Source organism: Cydia fagiglandana, chromosome 7, assembly GCF_963556715.1.
Source record: "Cydia fagiglandana chromosome 7, ilCydFagi1.1, whole genome shotgun sequence".
NCBI classification, from domain to species: Eukaryota; Metazoa; Arthropoda; class Insecta; order Lepidoptera; family Tortricidae; genus Cydia; species Cydia fagiglandana.
Window position 1 is genome coordinate 15,623,457 of NC_085938.1, and position 16,480 is coordinate 15,639,936.

The window sequence follows — 16,480 nt, forward strand, 5'->3', positions numbered from 1 at the left end:
ACCCAAGGTCCTACCTATAGTACTTATTCAGTTCGATGAAATTTAAATCATATTATTATTCAATTGGAACAGAGTCGCATTTATTTAGTTTCGTTCAATTTTCAAACAAAACCAAAATCCACCCTATTCCCTGCTCTAACTAATTTCAGTGGCAATTTCTGGATTTTTCATTTGCATGGCTGGGCCTTAGGAGGCTATATCAAATTTGCTCAATATTTCTTGATGTTATAGTAAATAAGGGATGAAAAATTATAGTACTTTATAATTAAAAAACAAATATAATAATATGACATTTATTAATCTTTTCTTAACACACGATTAATCTAAATGGCAGCGCAATTTCATTTTACTAAATCAAATATTTTTACAAAAATATTAAATTTATAATGAGAAAATTATAATTTGTAAATATTACATACAAATGCGCGTGTCTCGTTTCTCGACAATCGAGGATGATATTAATATAATAAATAAATAAATCTATGACAAAATTCGCAATAAATATGTATGGTAAGTATTCTTTATAAATCTTGAGAGCGTCCAAGAAGTAATGTCGGACAATCTCAAAATTTAATCGTCTCACTTCATCCTTTTCGTTCGACTTATTATAATAATAATAGCGCACCCAGTACTTATTGCATCGTCAAAACATATCTATGACTTTTAATTCGTTGATTCTTCTAGAATCTTAGGATGAGCAGCTATCCGCGGCAGGCTTTTCTTCATCGGTTTAATCTGCTTTTTAATAAGGTTTTCCAGCTCCGCAAGGGATTTGATTTCCTTAAAGTCTGTTGCACTCCGCGCTCCCCCGAGTCTGCCAAAGTAGCGGTAAAGGTTTTGGTTGGCCTGGCACTGTCCGCAGTTGTACGGGACGGGTACAGCGTTAGGGAAATTTTGCTGAGCTGAACTCATATCGGTGTTATTTCCTGGGCAGTATGGCACGAATACGACGGGAACGAAACCGATGATTCCATAAGGAGCGTAGTAGCCTTGGTTGCTAGGTTGTTGAGGTTGTTGAGGTTGCTGAGGTTGAGGTTGGGAGACCGCAGAGTCATTGCCTGGGTTAACTAGATAGCACGGGCACTGTCCAGGGCTCGGGACGATGGGCAGCGGGTAAGGTATGACGTAGATCGGGAATGGCGGCATTTGGGCGCCCGGCGGAGGCTGTGACGGAGGTTGTACACCAGTGCCGGTAGGTTGACCAACTGAATCTGAAATATGACATTGTTATTTTAATACACGTTTTCTAATAAGCTCACTAATAAGGTAATACTGTAAGTTCATATAAACTAAAAAACTGTAATAAAATTTCTCGAGATAAAATTATAAAAACGTTCAAACTTAAATTTTCTAATTGCCATCATTCCTAAAATATACATCAGACCCAAATAAGGGTCGCTTGCACCAAACCGTCTGTCACCATTAAAGCGTTCGTTAAATTCTATTGAATGGGAAATTTCATAGATCTCTGCTGCGTGACGTTGATCAGTCTGTTAACTGTGGTTCGTGCAACTGGTCCTTAGTTGGACCTCAAGCATTTGTTAATGGTATGTACTAATTTTTCTGTAATATCCACGTAGATATTAATTATTTAAAAAAAGTATTTTTTTTATTAGTTATTAAATTACTACGCATAAACATTTAAATAAAATTTAGTAGTAACTACGTCTCTTTACTAAGAATAGAAAAACTTAATGCAATATTTTTTGCAATAGTTTTCATTGAACCCATGGCACAAAACTTATAAGGCGGGGGGATATAATTGTATAAGAAAGTGACCTGGGTATTCAGGTTGACCCTCGCCGCCGGGTTGGCCAGGTTGACCGGGCTGTCCTGGTTGTCCGGGTTGTCCAGGCTGTCCGGGATGTCCTAAGAAATAGGATGTTGTTCAGTTAGTTCGTAAAAAATATAAGTACTTATATTAGAGTTTTAGATCTATTTATAGACATAAATACCTGGTTGACCGGGGCCTCCAGGCTGACCGGGTTGACCTGGATGTCCTGGCTGTCCGGGTTGTCCTGGGTATCCTGGTTGACCGGGGCCTCCTGGCTGTCCGGGTTGACCTGGATGTCCTGGCTGTCCGGGTTGTCCTGGGTATCCTGGTTGACCGGGGCCTCCTGGCTGTCCGGGTTGACCTGGATGTCCTGGCTGTCCAGGATGTCCAGGTTGTCCTGGGTATCCTGGTTGACCGTCGCCTCCTGGCTGTCCGGGATGTCCTGGGTGTCCAGGTTGACCAGGCTGGCCAGGTTGGCCTGGGTATCCTGGGCCTCCTGGCTGTCCAGGTTGTCCGGGCTGTCCTGGGTATCCTGGTTGACCGGGGCCTCCTGGCTGTCCGGGTTGTCCTGGGTGTCCAGGTTGACCAGGCTGGCCGGGTTGTCCTGGGTATCCTGGGCCTCCTGGCTGTCCAGGTTGTCCGGGTTGTCCTGGGTATCCTGGTTGTCCGGGTCCTCCTGGCTGACCGGGTTGACCTGGATGTCCTGGATGTCCAGGTTGTCCGGATTGTCCTGGGGTTCCAGGTTGACCGGGTCCACCTGAAGCATAAGCATAATATAAATACATGTGCACCTGAACCTGAACAATTCACTGGAAAACTTAATAGAAAACAAAACTAAATCGTCCTAAAAGGATAAGTCATAAGGTAAACTATAAAATAATTAAAATAATGTTGTCAAAGCGGACACAAGGAAAGGATACGCAGATAATTTATCTGGTTTCCCGGGATGACCTGGTTGACCGGGTTCTCCGGGTTGACCTGGTTCTCCTGGTTGTCCGGGTTGACCTGGATGTCCTGGGCCTCCGGGCTGCCCTGGTTGTCCTGGGTATCCTGGTTGACCGGGGCCTCCTGGCTGACCGGGTTGACCTGGATGTCCTGGCTGTCCAGGTTGTCCGGGTTGTCCTGGGGTGCCAGGTTGACCGGGTTGACCTAAATCACCAGGATAATATAAATACACATGCACTTGAACCTGAACAATCCACTGAAAAACTTAATAGTAAACTAAATTAAGTCGTTTTTTTAAAGGTTTAAATTTTAAGGTTCAAACTATAAAATAATGTTGTCAAAGCGCACACAAGACAACCAGCAAAAATATCAAAGAAGAGTTAACGCAGATAATGTACCTGGTTTTCCGGGATGTCCTGGTTGACCGGGTTGTCCTGGGTATCCTGGTTGACCGGGGCCTCCTGGATGTCCAGGTTGACCAGGCTGGCCGGGTTGTCCTGGGTATCCTGGGCCTCCTGGCTGACCAGGTTGTCCGGGTTGACCTGGATATCCCGGTTGTCCGGGGCCTCCTGGCTGACCGGGTTGACCTGGCTGTCCAGGTTGTCCGGGTTGTCCTGGGGTTCCAGGTTGATCGGGTTGACCTAAATCACAAGAATAAGATAAATACACGTGCACCTGAATCTGAACAATTCACTGAAAAACTTAATAGAAAACTAAATTAAGTCGTCCTTAAATTTTAAATTTTAATATAATTGAAATAATGTTGTCATAGCGAACACAGGGCAATCAGAAAAAACTTCTAATATGAGTTTACTATGAACACGTAGATAATTTACCTGGTTTTCCAGGGTGTCCTGGTTGACCGGGTTGTCCTGGTTGTCCTGGGTATCCTGGTTGACCGGTGCCTCCTGGCTGTCCGGGTTGTCCTGGGTGTCCAGGCTGACCGGGTTGTCCTGGGTATCCTGGGCCTCCTGGCTGTCCAGGTTGTCCGGGTTGTCCTGGGTATCCTGGTTTTCCGGGACCTCCTGGCTGACCGGGTTGGCCTGGATGTCCTGGCTGTCCAGGTTGTCCGGGTTGTCCTGGGTATCCTGGCTGTCCGGGACCTCCTGGCTGACCGGGTTGACCTGGATGTCCTGGCTGTCCAGGTTGTCCGGGTTGTCCTGGGGTTCCAGGCTGACCGGGTTCACCTGAATCATAAGAATAATATAAGTACACGTGCACCTGAACCTGAATAATTAACTGAAAAAATTAATAGAAAACTAAATTAAGTCATCCTAAACGGTTAAACTATAAAATAATTATTTAACGTTGTCAAAGCGGACACAAGGAAACCAGAATAACATCTAAGTTGAGTTAACTGTTGACATGCAGATAATTTACCTGGTTTTCCGGGGTGTCCTGGCTGTCCTGGTTGTCCTGGGTATCCTGGTTGACCGGGGCCTCCTGGCTGTCCAGGTTGTCCTGGAGTTCCTGGTTGTCCAGGTTGTCCTGGCTGTCCTGGATATCCTGGTTGACCGGTGCCTCCTGGCTGTCCGGGTTGTCCTGGGTGTCCAGGTTGACCAGGCTGGCCGGGTTGTCCTGGGTATCCTGGGCCTCCGGGCTGTCCAGGTTGTCCGAGTTGTCCTGGGTACCCTGGTTGTCCGGGGCCTCCTGGCTGACCAGGTTGACCTGGTTGTCCTGAAGTTCCAGGTTGACCGGGTTGACCTAAATCACAAGAATATTATAAATACACGTGCACCTGAACCTGAACAATTCACTGAAAAACTTAATAGAAAACTAAATTAAGTCGTCCATATTATAGTTTTTAATTTTAAGGTTTAAACTAAAGCTTGAACACGCCAAAACATGGGCACACATTTTTGCTTATAAATTTTGTAAAGGGTGGTTACATTTTATTTCTTTACTTAAATTAAAATTTTTAAGGTTTAAACTAAAGCTTGAACACGCCAAAACATGGGCACACATTTTTTCTTATAAATTTTGTAAAGGATGGTTACATTTTTAGGGTGGAACATACGATACCACAATAGTTGTCAATTGTATGATTCGTTTTCATGATAACGAGTTTTAAACAATAACGTAGTGAAATCACTTTGCACCAATAGCATTGGAAAAGTTGATTAGGCTAAAAAAACTTGTGAGAATGTTAATATATCGAGGATCGATTACTTTTTGTGTTTTTGAAATGTTGCGGAGACGTCAATGAATGGAAAGACAACCAGAAAGCAGAAAAACACGAGATACAAATGAGAAAAAAAAAGAAACTAGGAACATACAGCGTTCTTACATAAAGACCGAAACCTAATTTTTCTTATGTTGCAAAAAACGTACAAATATCTCAAATTTATGTACAAAAAGAGAAGTCAAGTTAGATTAAGAGCTAGCAAGAGCTTATCTGCTCCCAAAATAGTGGTGCTAAATGACATTTGTATGCAAAATGTAGGATATTAAAACGTTTGATAATTTTTAACGTATTTGAGCGTGTTAGGTGTTAGACGATGGTTCTATAGAAATACATACTTCAAGCAATACACAAAATAAAAAGTTTGACTTGTATGAGTTGCTAATACATTCCCGAAGATTGCAAGATAAAAATAATGCTAAGTATCCCCATTATTTATTGGTTGAGCCAGCTACTTGTGATTGCATCAAGCGACGCCGTTAATTGATTCGCGTAAGGGACATTGACTATAGAAATGTATGCAAGAAACATTTGCGAAAATGACCTAAACCTATTTTAAAGAAGCCACAGCTCACAGTTACTATTTTGGTAGCATTCATCGTGTTGTTACACTATAACAGTGACGAAGGGGTATTAACATGATGGACATGCTGACAATGCCAAAAGGGTACTTTTGGCGGATGGTAATAAATGAAGGCGGATGGCAATGGACTGGGCCCATATCAATGAATATTTGAAAAAGACACCTGTTAAAGTTATTTATCAACTTATCCGCAAATAACTCTGGCTTGGACTACTTAAACATAAAGTAATCATGTCGTGCAAAGTGCCTGTGTCCTGGTCATCACGAAGTCTGTGACATGTCAAATCCTGAGGCTGAAATGATAGTCTAGTGTATTAGCATGATAAACTATAATATTTTCAATTATATTCAATATATATTTCGCTCCATTAGACCTTTATTTTCTATTTATTTGTAATTTTATGTGCCCACGTTTTGGCGTGTTCAAACTTTATAATATACTTAACTGAAATAATGTTGTCAAAGCGGACACAAGGCAACCAGAAAAAAGATCTAAGATGAGTTAACTGTTGACACGCAGATAATTTACCTGGTTTTCCGGGTTGTCCTGGGTATCCTGGTTGACTGGGGCCTCCTGGCTGTCCGGGTTGTCCTGGGTGTCCAGGTTGACCAGGCTGGCCGGGTTGTCCTGGGTATCCTGGGCCTCCTGGCTGTCCTGGTTGTCCAGGTTGTCCCGGCTGTCCTGGATATCCTGGTTGACCGGTGCCTCCTGGCTGTCCGGGTTGTCCTGGGTGTCCAGCTTGACCAGGCTGGCCGGGTTGTCCTGGGTATCCTGGTTGTCCGGGAGCTCCTGGCTGACCGGGTTGACCTGGATGTCCTGGCTGTCCAGGTTGTCCGGGTTGTCCTGGGGTTCCAGGTTGACCGGGTTGACCTAAATCACAAGAATAATATAAATACACGTGCACTTGAACCGTAACAATTCACTGAAAGATTTAATAGTAAACTACATTAAATTGTTCTTTTAAAGGTTTAAATTTTCAGGTTTAAACTATAAAATAATTGATATAATAAACTGAAATAAATGTCATATACTAAGAAAAAGTGACCAAGGCCTCCAGTGCCCCAGGCTGGAATCGAACCAGCGTCCTCTGCTATCGCGGCAGGTGCCTGAACCACCAGTTTATAATTTATATAGTAGTGTTTCTACTTGTTAAAAAAAAACAAATTAAAATATTTCCTGGAAAATAATTTAATTTGTTCAAATACTTCATTGTATTGATGGGCAGCGCCATCTCTCTCGCTAGCTCGGTATCATCATGGGTATGATCCAGCTAGAAAGGTTCGAACCATACTGTTCTACCTTAGAGATGGCTAGGGGGCACCACAAGCCTTCAGTAAAAAGTGCATATTTATGCTTGGAAAATTTGACTAATGTCTCTGTGATCCGGTGGCCGAGTGGTTCAGGCACCTGCCGCGATAGCAGAGGACGCTGGTTCGATTCCAGCCTGGGGCACTGGAGGCCTTGGTCACTTTTTCTTAGTATATGACATTTATTTCAGTTTATAATTTATATAGTAGTGTTTCTACTTGTTAAAAAAAAAACAAATTAAAATATTTCCTGGAAAATAATTTAATTTGTTCAAATACTTCATTGAATTGATATAATGTTGTCAAAGCGGACACGAGTAGAGATGCCACGAATTCGATTCGGCCTATTCGGGCACTTTGGCCGAATTCCGAATATCTGTTGCACTGCACCTACCTTAAATGAAATGTGTGCCTGGAAAGTTGTTAAATACGAAGACCCTTTTTTGAGCGTTTGTTGGCATCTCTAGATACAAAACAACCCGAAAAAAATCTAAGATGAGTTAATGCAGATAATTTACCTGGTTTTCCGGGTTGTCCTGGGTATCCGGGCTGTCCTGGTTGTCCTGGATGACCAGGCTGGCCTGGTTGTCCTGGCTGTCCTGGTTTTCCAGGATAACCGGGTTGTCCTGGCTGTCCAGGTTGACCGGGCGTACCAGGTTTACCTGGCTGTCCTGGTTGACCGGGTTGACCTGAAATTGTATACGACTTAGAAAATGATTACAAACAGAAATATTTTAGAATAAAAAAACTCAAATAAAAGACTAGAAATTCCCAAGAAATGCTCTCATCTCGGCGTGGCATGGCTTCTGAATATGGGCATTTTAATAGTTAAAGGCAGATTCCTAAGAGTTGTCGCGAGTCGGTTGTGTCGACCCCGATGTGTTTAATAATAATAATATAATATTGTGTTGTGTTTATCACGGATATTTATTCTTGAGTTACATAGCTACCTACGGATGTTACGTAAAATGTTAATGAGTAACACCTATACCTTTCGCGTCGAATGACGGTTCTATGTATAATAGTAAATATAAATAAATTGAGGATAAAATTTCATTGAGTCGGGCTAAGTCTGTACAGATTTTGCTGTGACAAACTGCGTACGTAAACGTCAAATTATAAGAAAACCATATTGATATTATGTTTATTGTTACACTTTCGGTCACTTCGATATCTGTGCAGTGCAGCTTAGCTTAGACTATCGAATATAGTTGATGTACCTAGGTTTCCTGGCTGTCCGGGTTGACCGGGTTGTCCTGGGTATCCAGGTTGTCCTGGTCCGCCGGGCTGTCCTGGTTGTCCTAGAATAATACAATGTATATATTGCCAGTATGTCACTTCAAGACCATTGTGAGTTCGCTGTGATCTGTCCTAGTGGCTCAAAGACTATTTTTTTATTTTCTTTATAATAAATAAATAACAAGAATGACATACCTGGTTTTCCTGGTTGACCGGGGGATCCTGGCTTTCCTGGTGTTCCAGGTTGTCCTGGGTATCCGGGCTGTCCAGGTTGTCCTGGGTATCCTGGCTGTCCTGGTTGCCCTGGGTGTCCAGGTTGGCCAGGTCCTCCGGGCTGTCCAGGTTGTCCGGGTTTTCCAGGTTGGCTGGGTCCTCCAGGTTGTCCTGGGTATCCTGGTTGTCCTGGCTGACCTGGCTGACCGGGTCCTCCGGGCTGTCCTGACTGGCCAGGTTGTCCCGGCTTTCCAGGTTGTCCCGGCTGTCCTGGCTTTCCAGGTTGTCCCGGCTGTCCTGGTTGACCTGATTGCCCTGATTTATAAGCAGTTTCGTTAGAAATGTTAGTAGATACCTCTATATGTGGTTTTGACATTCAGTAAATACTCAATTATATGATTTTGATTGTTTGCAAAATACATTTTTTTTATTTCGGTCCATATTAAATTACAGCATTATTATATATATACTAAAAAGAATATTCACTTAAAGTACACAGTTCGGACTTATTATTTCAATCCTCAGTCAAAACTGATAACCTCAGTTCTGGGTTCTGGGATTACATTGCCAAGTGGCACCGAGTTTTGTGATGCAAAGACTCGAGTTAGCTTGACTTAGGATCGATCATGTCAACCTTAATCCGCAATTGACTAACGTATAACAGCTATAGAAAGCGTAGGCGTACTACAATGGGCATCACTGTAAGTTTGAGACTTCGGGACAATCAACAGGGCGTTACAGTCTGTAACGCCCTGTTGATTGTCCCGAAGTCTCAATGTCAAGTTTACGTCTTATCTGATTTATGGCCACTTGGTTGAAAACCCTCGGACGTGTCAACATCAAGAAATCTATCATCAATTTAAATCTAACAGAGTCAAAGGTACAAAATATAGTATCGGAAATTGAAAATCAAGCTCTTAATTAGTCGAAAAATGCTCGACATATTATTTCACTACCGAACCGACAATACACATACACACATATTGTTTAATTACCGAATATGTCTGTAATTGCGAAGCTCTTAAGTCTAAACATATTTTGTTTTACAATTTATGAAAGTATTGTACGTTATTTGGATCGTACAGTCAAGGAATTTAAATTCCGACCCATTTCGTACTTTGTCACAATGACAAACCGTATGAGGTCTCTAGCGGCTTTCATATTGATTGTCACTGTGACAAAGTACGAAATGGGTCGGAATTTAAATTCCTTGACTGTACCTTTTAAATTAAAAATTATAGGAATGTATTATTTCAATTTGACCTACCTACATAAAACCTTTTCCTAAATCCTATCGGTCCGTTTCTCTATATCCACTTATTTTAAGGCTGCACTGAGCATTTATTTTGTTAATTTGAAAACAGTTCGCTGTAATTTGGTAAAAACGTAAAAACCACAACCAATCGTGACAACATTGAAAATGTAAACGAATGTGACGATGAATGTAACTGTATGAAGGAAGTACCAAGTTTATTAATAACGGAATGAATGGTCGTCTGGGAGTAATAAAGACTGTCTAAGTCAAACCTGTAGCGACTTGACGTCGATAAAGTGTTACAACACCACCGTAAACCACACACCCCAGATATTATCAATTTAATGTTGACGGTTGTGGTAGCACTCACCAAACTTTGTTGCTACGCTTTCAAGTCTCTGCAGGATTGATTTAAAAACTGAAGTTTTAAATATTAAAATGATGTACCTGGCTGTCCTGGATATCCTGGTTGTCCCGGGTATCCTGGCTGTCCGGGTTGTCCTGGGTATCCCGGTTGTCCTGGCTGTCCTGGGTATCCTGGTTGTCCTGGCTGGCCTGGGTATCCCGGTTGTCCTGGTTGTCCAGGCTGTCCTGGGTATCCTGGTTGTCCCGGGTATCCTGGTTCTCCAGGTTGTCCCGGGTATCCTGGTTGTCCAGGCTGTCCTGGATATCCTGGTTGTCCTGGCTGTCCTGGGTATCCCGGTTGTCCAGGCTGTCCTGGCTGTCCTGGTTTACCAGGTTGGCCGGGTTGCCCCGGGTATCCTGGCTGTCCAGGCTGTCCTGGGTATTCTGGTTGTCCTGGCTGTCCTGGGTATCCTGGTTGTCCAGGCTGTCCTGGGTATCCCGGTTGTCCAGGCTGTCCTGGGTATCCTGGTTGTCCTGGCTGTCCTGGGTATTCTGGTTGTCCTGGCTGTCCCGGGTATCCCGGTTGTCCTGGCTGTCCTGGGTATCCTGGTTGTCCGGGCTGTCCTGGGTATCCTGGTTGTCCAGGCTGTCCTGGGTATCCTGGCTGTCCAGGCTGTCCCGGGTATCCTGGTTGTCCTGGCTGGCCTGGGTATCCCGGTTGTCCTGGTTGTCCAGGCTGTCCTGGGTATCCTGGTTGTCCCGGGTATCCTGGTTGTCCAGGCTGTCCCGGATATCCTGGTTGTCCAGGCTGTCCTGGATATTCTGGTTGTCCTGGCTGTCCTGGGTATCCCGGTTGTCCAGGCTGTCCTGGCTGTCCTGGTTTACCAGGTTGGCCGGGTTGCCCCGGGTATCCTGGTTGTCCAGGCTGTCCCGGGTATCCTGGTTGTCCTGGCTGTCCTGGGTATCCTGGTTGTCCAGGCTGTCCTGGTTTTCCTGGTTTACCAGGTTGGCCGGGTTGCCCCGGGTATCCTGGTTGTCCGGGCTGTCCCGGGTATCCTGGTTGTCCAGGCTGTCCTGGGTATCCTGGTTGTCCAGGCTGTCCTGGCTGTCCTGGTTTACCAGGTTGGCCGGGTTGCCCCGGGTATCCTGGTTGTCCGGGCTGTCCTGGGTATCCTGATTGACCTGGTTTACTGGGTTGTCCGGGTTGTCCTGGCTGACCGGGGTATCCTGATTTCGTAAATGAGGAATGATACTTTTTGCACAAAAACGCTTACTTGCATTTTGTGCGATTGAATATTAATGAAACGAATAATGCGTTAAGTAAGTGGGCTCAATTAATAAATGATTCAAGTATTTTGTGAGTTAATAGTTACGATACGACAAAGAGTGGTCATGACATGTAGTTGTAACTATGAAAGTTAGTATTGTGTGTGCTGTGTGATGTAGTTGACGTGAGACTCCCTCCAGTCACCACACCTCTAAATCGAGAGGGGAGTACATACTTCTCTCATCCCTCTAAAACGCTAGCGCTCACGTCGCGTTTGTAACCTAACCTAACTGTTCTTTGATAAAGTATTTTTTTAATCTGATTGAATATCAACGCTGGAAGTTGGCCAGCATTAGGTATGCTGAAAAGAGGCCATTTCGTGGCACTATTTGATTTCCTATATTTTATATTACTCTTTTGTGCTTGTGTTTAGGAATAAATTTAAATATTTCTTGCTTTTACTCTTATAAACGTACCTGGTCCGCCTGGGCCTCCTGGGCCTCCTGGGCCTCCCGGTGTGCCCGGAGATCCTGGGCTACCCGGAGCACCAGGTTGTCCGGGGGAAACTGGGGGACGGCTCGGTCCAGCTGGACCGCCTAAAATGAAAACAAACTTTTATGGGGATTTCTTTTTTGAAGTGAATTGACATATTTAGATAAGGCGGTAAAATCGATCAGTAAATCAGTATATTTTTAAAAGGTACAATATAATGTTCTGTCATGTAGTCACGAGACGCGTTGGACAGAAACCGGTGGAGACAGATCATCCGCTCCAGATGCAACCCTGATACTGACCACGATCCTCAGACATGAGGGACCGACCAAAGAGAGTCATGTAGTCTGTGAATTTAACTAGAAACACTGCCGTATGTATAGAATTGGGTGTCAATAAAAAATATATAACTTTTAATAATACCTGGTCCACCTGGTCCGCCTGGTCCGCCCGGTCCTCCTGGGGTGCCCGGAGATCCTGGCGTGCCTGGAGTGCCGGGTTGTCCTGGTTGTCCGGGGTAGTATCCGCTTCCGCCTGGTCCGTTAGGTCCATTAGGGCCACCTGGGCCTCCTGGTCCGCCTGGGCCGCCCGGTCCTCCTGGGGTGCCCGGAGATCCTGGCGTGCCTGGAGTGCCGGGTTGTCCTGGTTGTCCGGGGTAGTATCCGCTTCCGCCTGGTCCGTTAGGTCCATTAGGGCCACCTGGGCCTCCTGGTCCGCCTGGGCCGCCCGGTCCTCCTGGGGTGCCCGGAGATCCTGGCGTGCCTGGAGTGCCGGGTTGTCCTGGTTGTCCGGGGTAGTATCCGCTTCCGCCTGGTCCGTTAGGTCCATTAGGGCCACCTGGGCCTCCAGGTCCGCCTGGTCCGCCCGGTCCTCCTGGGGTGCCTGGTGATCCTGGTGTACCAGGGGTGCCTGGTTGACCGGGTTGTCCGGGATAGTATCCGCTACCACCTGGTCCATTGGGTCCATTAGGGCCGCCTGGGCCCCCTGGTCCACCTGGTCCGCCCGGTCCTCCTGGGGTACCCGGTGATCCTGGTGTGCCAGGGGTGCCGGGTTGTCCTGGTTGTCCGGGATAGTATCCGCTTCCGCCTGGTCCGTTAGGTCCATTAGGGCCACCTGGGCCTCCTGGGCCACCTGGTCCGCCCGGTCCTCCTGGGGTGCCCGGAGATCCTGGTGTGCCAGGGGTGCCGGGTTGTCCTGGTTGTCCGGGATAGTATCCGCTTCCACCTGGTCCATTGGGTCCATTAGGGCCACCTAGGCCTCCTGGTCCGCCTGGTCCGCCCGGTCCTCCTGGGGTGCCCGGTGATCCTGGTGTGCCGGGGGTGCCTGGTTGTCCTGGTTGTCCGGGCTGTCCGGGGTAGTATCCGCTTCCACCTGGTCCATTGGGACCATTAGGACCACCAGGGCCATTAGGACCACCTGGACCATTAGGGCCTCCTGGGCCATTAGGGCCGTTGGGGCCACCTGGTCCGCCAGGGCCTCCTGGGCCATTAGGGCCGTTGGGGCCACCTGGTCCACCCGGGCCTCCTGGACCTCCTGGGCCACCTGGACTACCTAGTTGAACAGAAATGCCATCATTAATATTAAGTTTTTTTATCAATTAAGTATTTATGGTCCAACATAGTTATTGTTACATATAATGGCAACAGGTGAATTTACATTACACTCTAATCTAGTATATTTTATTAAGAGCCAACAGGAGTGGTCATTTCTCCATACAAAGGTACTCCTCGTTTTCCTCCGTGGTTTTTGAAGATAGAGCAATGATCTTTTCAACACAGATTAATATTGTCAATATCTGTGTCGGACCGTTTTGATTTTTTTGATATTTTTGTTTTTTAAGGCGCTAGAGCCCTTCAAAAATGGCCAAAATGGCCTAATTGACTATGCCGCAATGAGAGGCGTGGCATTCAAAACTGATATCAATTAGCCAAAAAAGCATAACGGTCCGACATAGATAATTTCATAATCATTTAGATTTCCAAATTTGGTTACGATTGGTTAAGTTTTGGAGGAGGAAACAGAGGAGTACGAAACCTCGATTTTTGAGATTTTTACGCAGGATTTTTCGCCTTGTCCTTATCGCACTACTTTTAGGTGCCGCTTCCGTTAGCGAGACGGGTATATTTACTTAAAATATTTAAAACTCAGCTCCTGTTTCGTCTTAACTAGGCTTCACAACTGCTGCGATCGGCTTAGCGTTCCTTTAAGCACGTAGGCGAAAATAATATGATCGCTAATAAATAACAAAGTACCTGGGGCATTCTAAATACGTGACTTTTTGTAATTTGCATACTTACTTAAGTTTAAAAAGCCTCGGATCACAAGATACATCCTCCTCTCAAATTCAGGAAAATAAAAGTCGATGTTTGGCCGTAAAAATGTTAACGAGTGACGAATATGGTAATTTTGTTATAAAATATGGGGCTGTGAGTTTACAGATCCAAAAATGTGACGTTTCACGGAAAAAGGTACCTTATGGCGGCTGGCGCTTACGTCGCATAGCGCCGCAATAATATTGGAGCGGCGTTAATAATAGCCTAAGCGCCAACCGCCATAAGGTACCTTTACCCGTGGGACGTCACAAATAACGAACCCTACTAAATAACATAATTGTGAAAGTTTGTATGAGATATTGTGTATAATATTTGAATTTAGATGTTTAGGTATTTGTATATCTATCTGTTCCGCAATCACGGAAACTCAACTGATCTAGATATTGACTAGCAATAAAACATACCTAGGATATATTTAGGACACTTTATGTTTATAGTTCCTACGAAGGCCAACACGACTGGGGACTGCACATAGACTTTTGAATTTCTTCACAAGTTTCCTCATGATGCTTTCCTTCATGGGAACGCATTTTGGTAAATATGAGATGTGGCATGGATAATACTTTAAACGTACAGCCCCCTTATAGAGCGGTAACGCGTGCGCCTGAGCGCTAGACCAAAACATTTCCTGCTAATAACCTCATTGGAAAGTCATCATTATGTAGATGAGCCTTTTCGTGTCACGCTTTTTTATCTGTTTTCCCTTTTTCCTCTTAGTAGTGCTTTGCCTGTGAGTTTTTTCTACGTACAAACAGCAACACTCCTAACTGTAGGTACGTCGGTGGACCTTATTACAAAAGGCATAAGGTCCACCGAGGTACTATTAACAGTGTGGGCGATGGTACTATGATGATCGCGATAATATCTTATATATCCTTTCCTAGGAGTAAAACTTTCTCCATACCAAATGCCATCTAAAGGGGCCCACTGATTAACAGTTTGCCTGACGATATCAGTCTGTCACTTAAACGCGAAAGACAGCTCCGACCAACTGACAGGCTGATATCGTCCGGCGAACTGGTAATCTGTGGGCCTCTTAATTCATTTGGCGATTTAAAAAGATAACAGACATAAAAGAGACAAAGTTTATTTACCACATTTGAAATCAGCAGGGATTTGTATTTAACAAGGCACGGCCGGTTTCCATCCTTACATGGTAGATATTCCACCAATTCGCACGAAACGCTTTGCGTCTACTTTCCTTATGCGCACTGCCAAGGAATGGAATTCCCTGCCGGCGTCTATATTTCCGTGTTCTTATAACCCGGCAACCTTCAAATCAAGAGTGAACAGGCACCTTCTGGGCGAGCTCGCTCCATCGTAGGCCACGTCTACGCCTCGGCTAGTCTGTGGCCATGAGTAAGCCCATTCATAATAATAATAATAAAAAAAAAAAGTTGCTTACCAGGGGTGCCTGGAGCGCCGGGGGCGCCGGGGGCGCCAGGAGCGCCGGGAGCGCCAGGTTGACCCGGGTAGTATCCGCCTGAACCTGTAGTTAATTAATTTCCAGGTTATTCTCAATTCATCGAGACAATCGTATTAAATTGTCTCGATGAATTCATCGAGACAGTCTAATACATCATCATACTTATATCACCACTATAATACAACATCATTTAGATATTAGGTATCTAACTTAATGATTTATGTAAATGGTGTAATAAGTACATGTCATAAGACAAGTGAAGGAAGGAAGCACATATGAGTTAGGATCTTAGGAAAGTAGTTGGACGTTATTAACTCTAATATTTAAATATTTTATAGTCAACTGAAAGAGGCAATGACAACACGTAGAACTGAATCGGCGTTCGCTGCAAAGTTCTTTATCTTTAAAGATGCAAATCTTTATAAAGACAGAAAGAACAGAAAATGGCACGCCAATAAACACAAGGTTTTATTTACTTAGTGATTGTTGTAATTGGTGCTTGTTACGTATAAAAATGAATAATAGCGACAGCAAGCCAGCCTAACGGGCACTTAAGCCGGGAGGTCTGGTAAAGTTAGACGATTTATTTACTTTTTCTTTGTTAATCTGTCTCGAATATCGGGTTGCTAACTGATCTACTTGAAGCCCTTGAAAACCCGGGATTGTCGCTTGTTTTCGACTGACTTTTTTGCCGGAAAATTTTAATCGCTTGTTGCTTTTATTGTGACGTTTCGTTAAACTTGTACTTAATTGCGATTTATTTATAGGATAGGTACCCAAAAAGTAAGAGACGACTTATTTATTGTCTCTTTACGAACTTAGATATTGGCAAAATATGGAAGGCATTTTTTATCTATACTAGTCCCAAAATAAATATTTTTTGTTTAGGTTTCGTTTACCGATTTTAATTAAAATAAGAATATCTTTCCAGGTTCGCCTAAATATTCTTCGGCACGCTTTCTCTTTGCCTAAATGTTTAAACGTGACTGTCCCTGGATTTATATTGAAATTAGAATTGATTAGATTACTTACCTACGCTTTTTTGTTCATTAATGTTGTCAATTTACTTTATTTTAGGTACTGGTTGTAGAAATAGCACTGTTCACGTTGAATTGGTA

At 44.3% G+C, this 16,480-nt stretch overlaps 1 protein-coding gene across 1 annotated transcript in view; it reads right to left on the reverse strand.

The window, feature by feature from the left end:
- Positions 1–277: 277 nt before the first annotated feature.
- The window catches only part of LOC134666018 (collagen alpha-1(X) chain-like), a 54,692-nt gene continuing 38,489 nt past the window's right edge, over positions 278–16,480 (reverse strand). Inside the window, exons 5-12 of the mRNA XM_063523099.1 lie at positions 15,342–15,425; positions 12,999–13,154; positions 12,027–12,860; positions 11,588–11,707; positions 11,052–11,071; positions 10,850–10,961; positions 10,028–10,066; positions 278–1,211 (exon numbers count right to left, since the gene is read on the reverse strand). Of these exons, the coding sequence (XP_063379169.1) occupies positions 664–1,211; positions 10,028–10,066; positions 10,850–10,961; positions 11,052–11,071; positions 11,588–11,707; positions 12,027–12,860; positions 12,999–13,154; positions 15,342–15,425 (1,913 nt within the window). The 3' untranslated portion in view covers positions 278–663. The remainder of the gene's footprint in view (positions 1,212–10,027; positions 10,067–10,849; positions 10,962–11,051; positions 11,072–11,587; positions 11,708–12,026; positions 12,861–12,998; positions 13,155–15,341; positions 15,426–16,480) is intronic.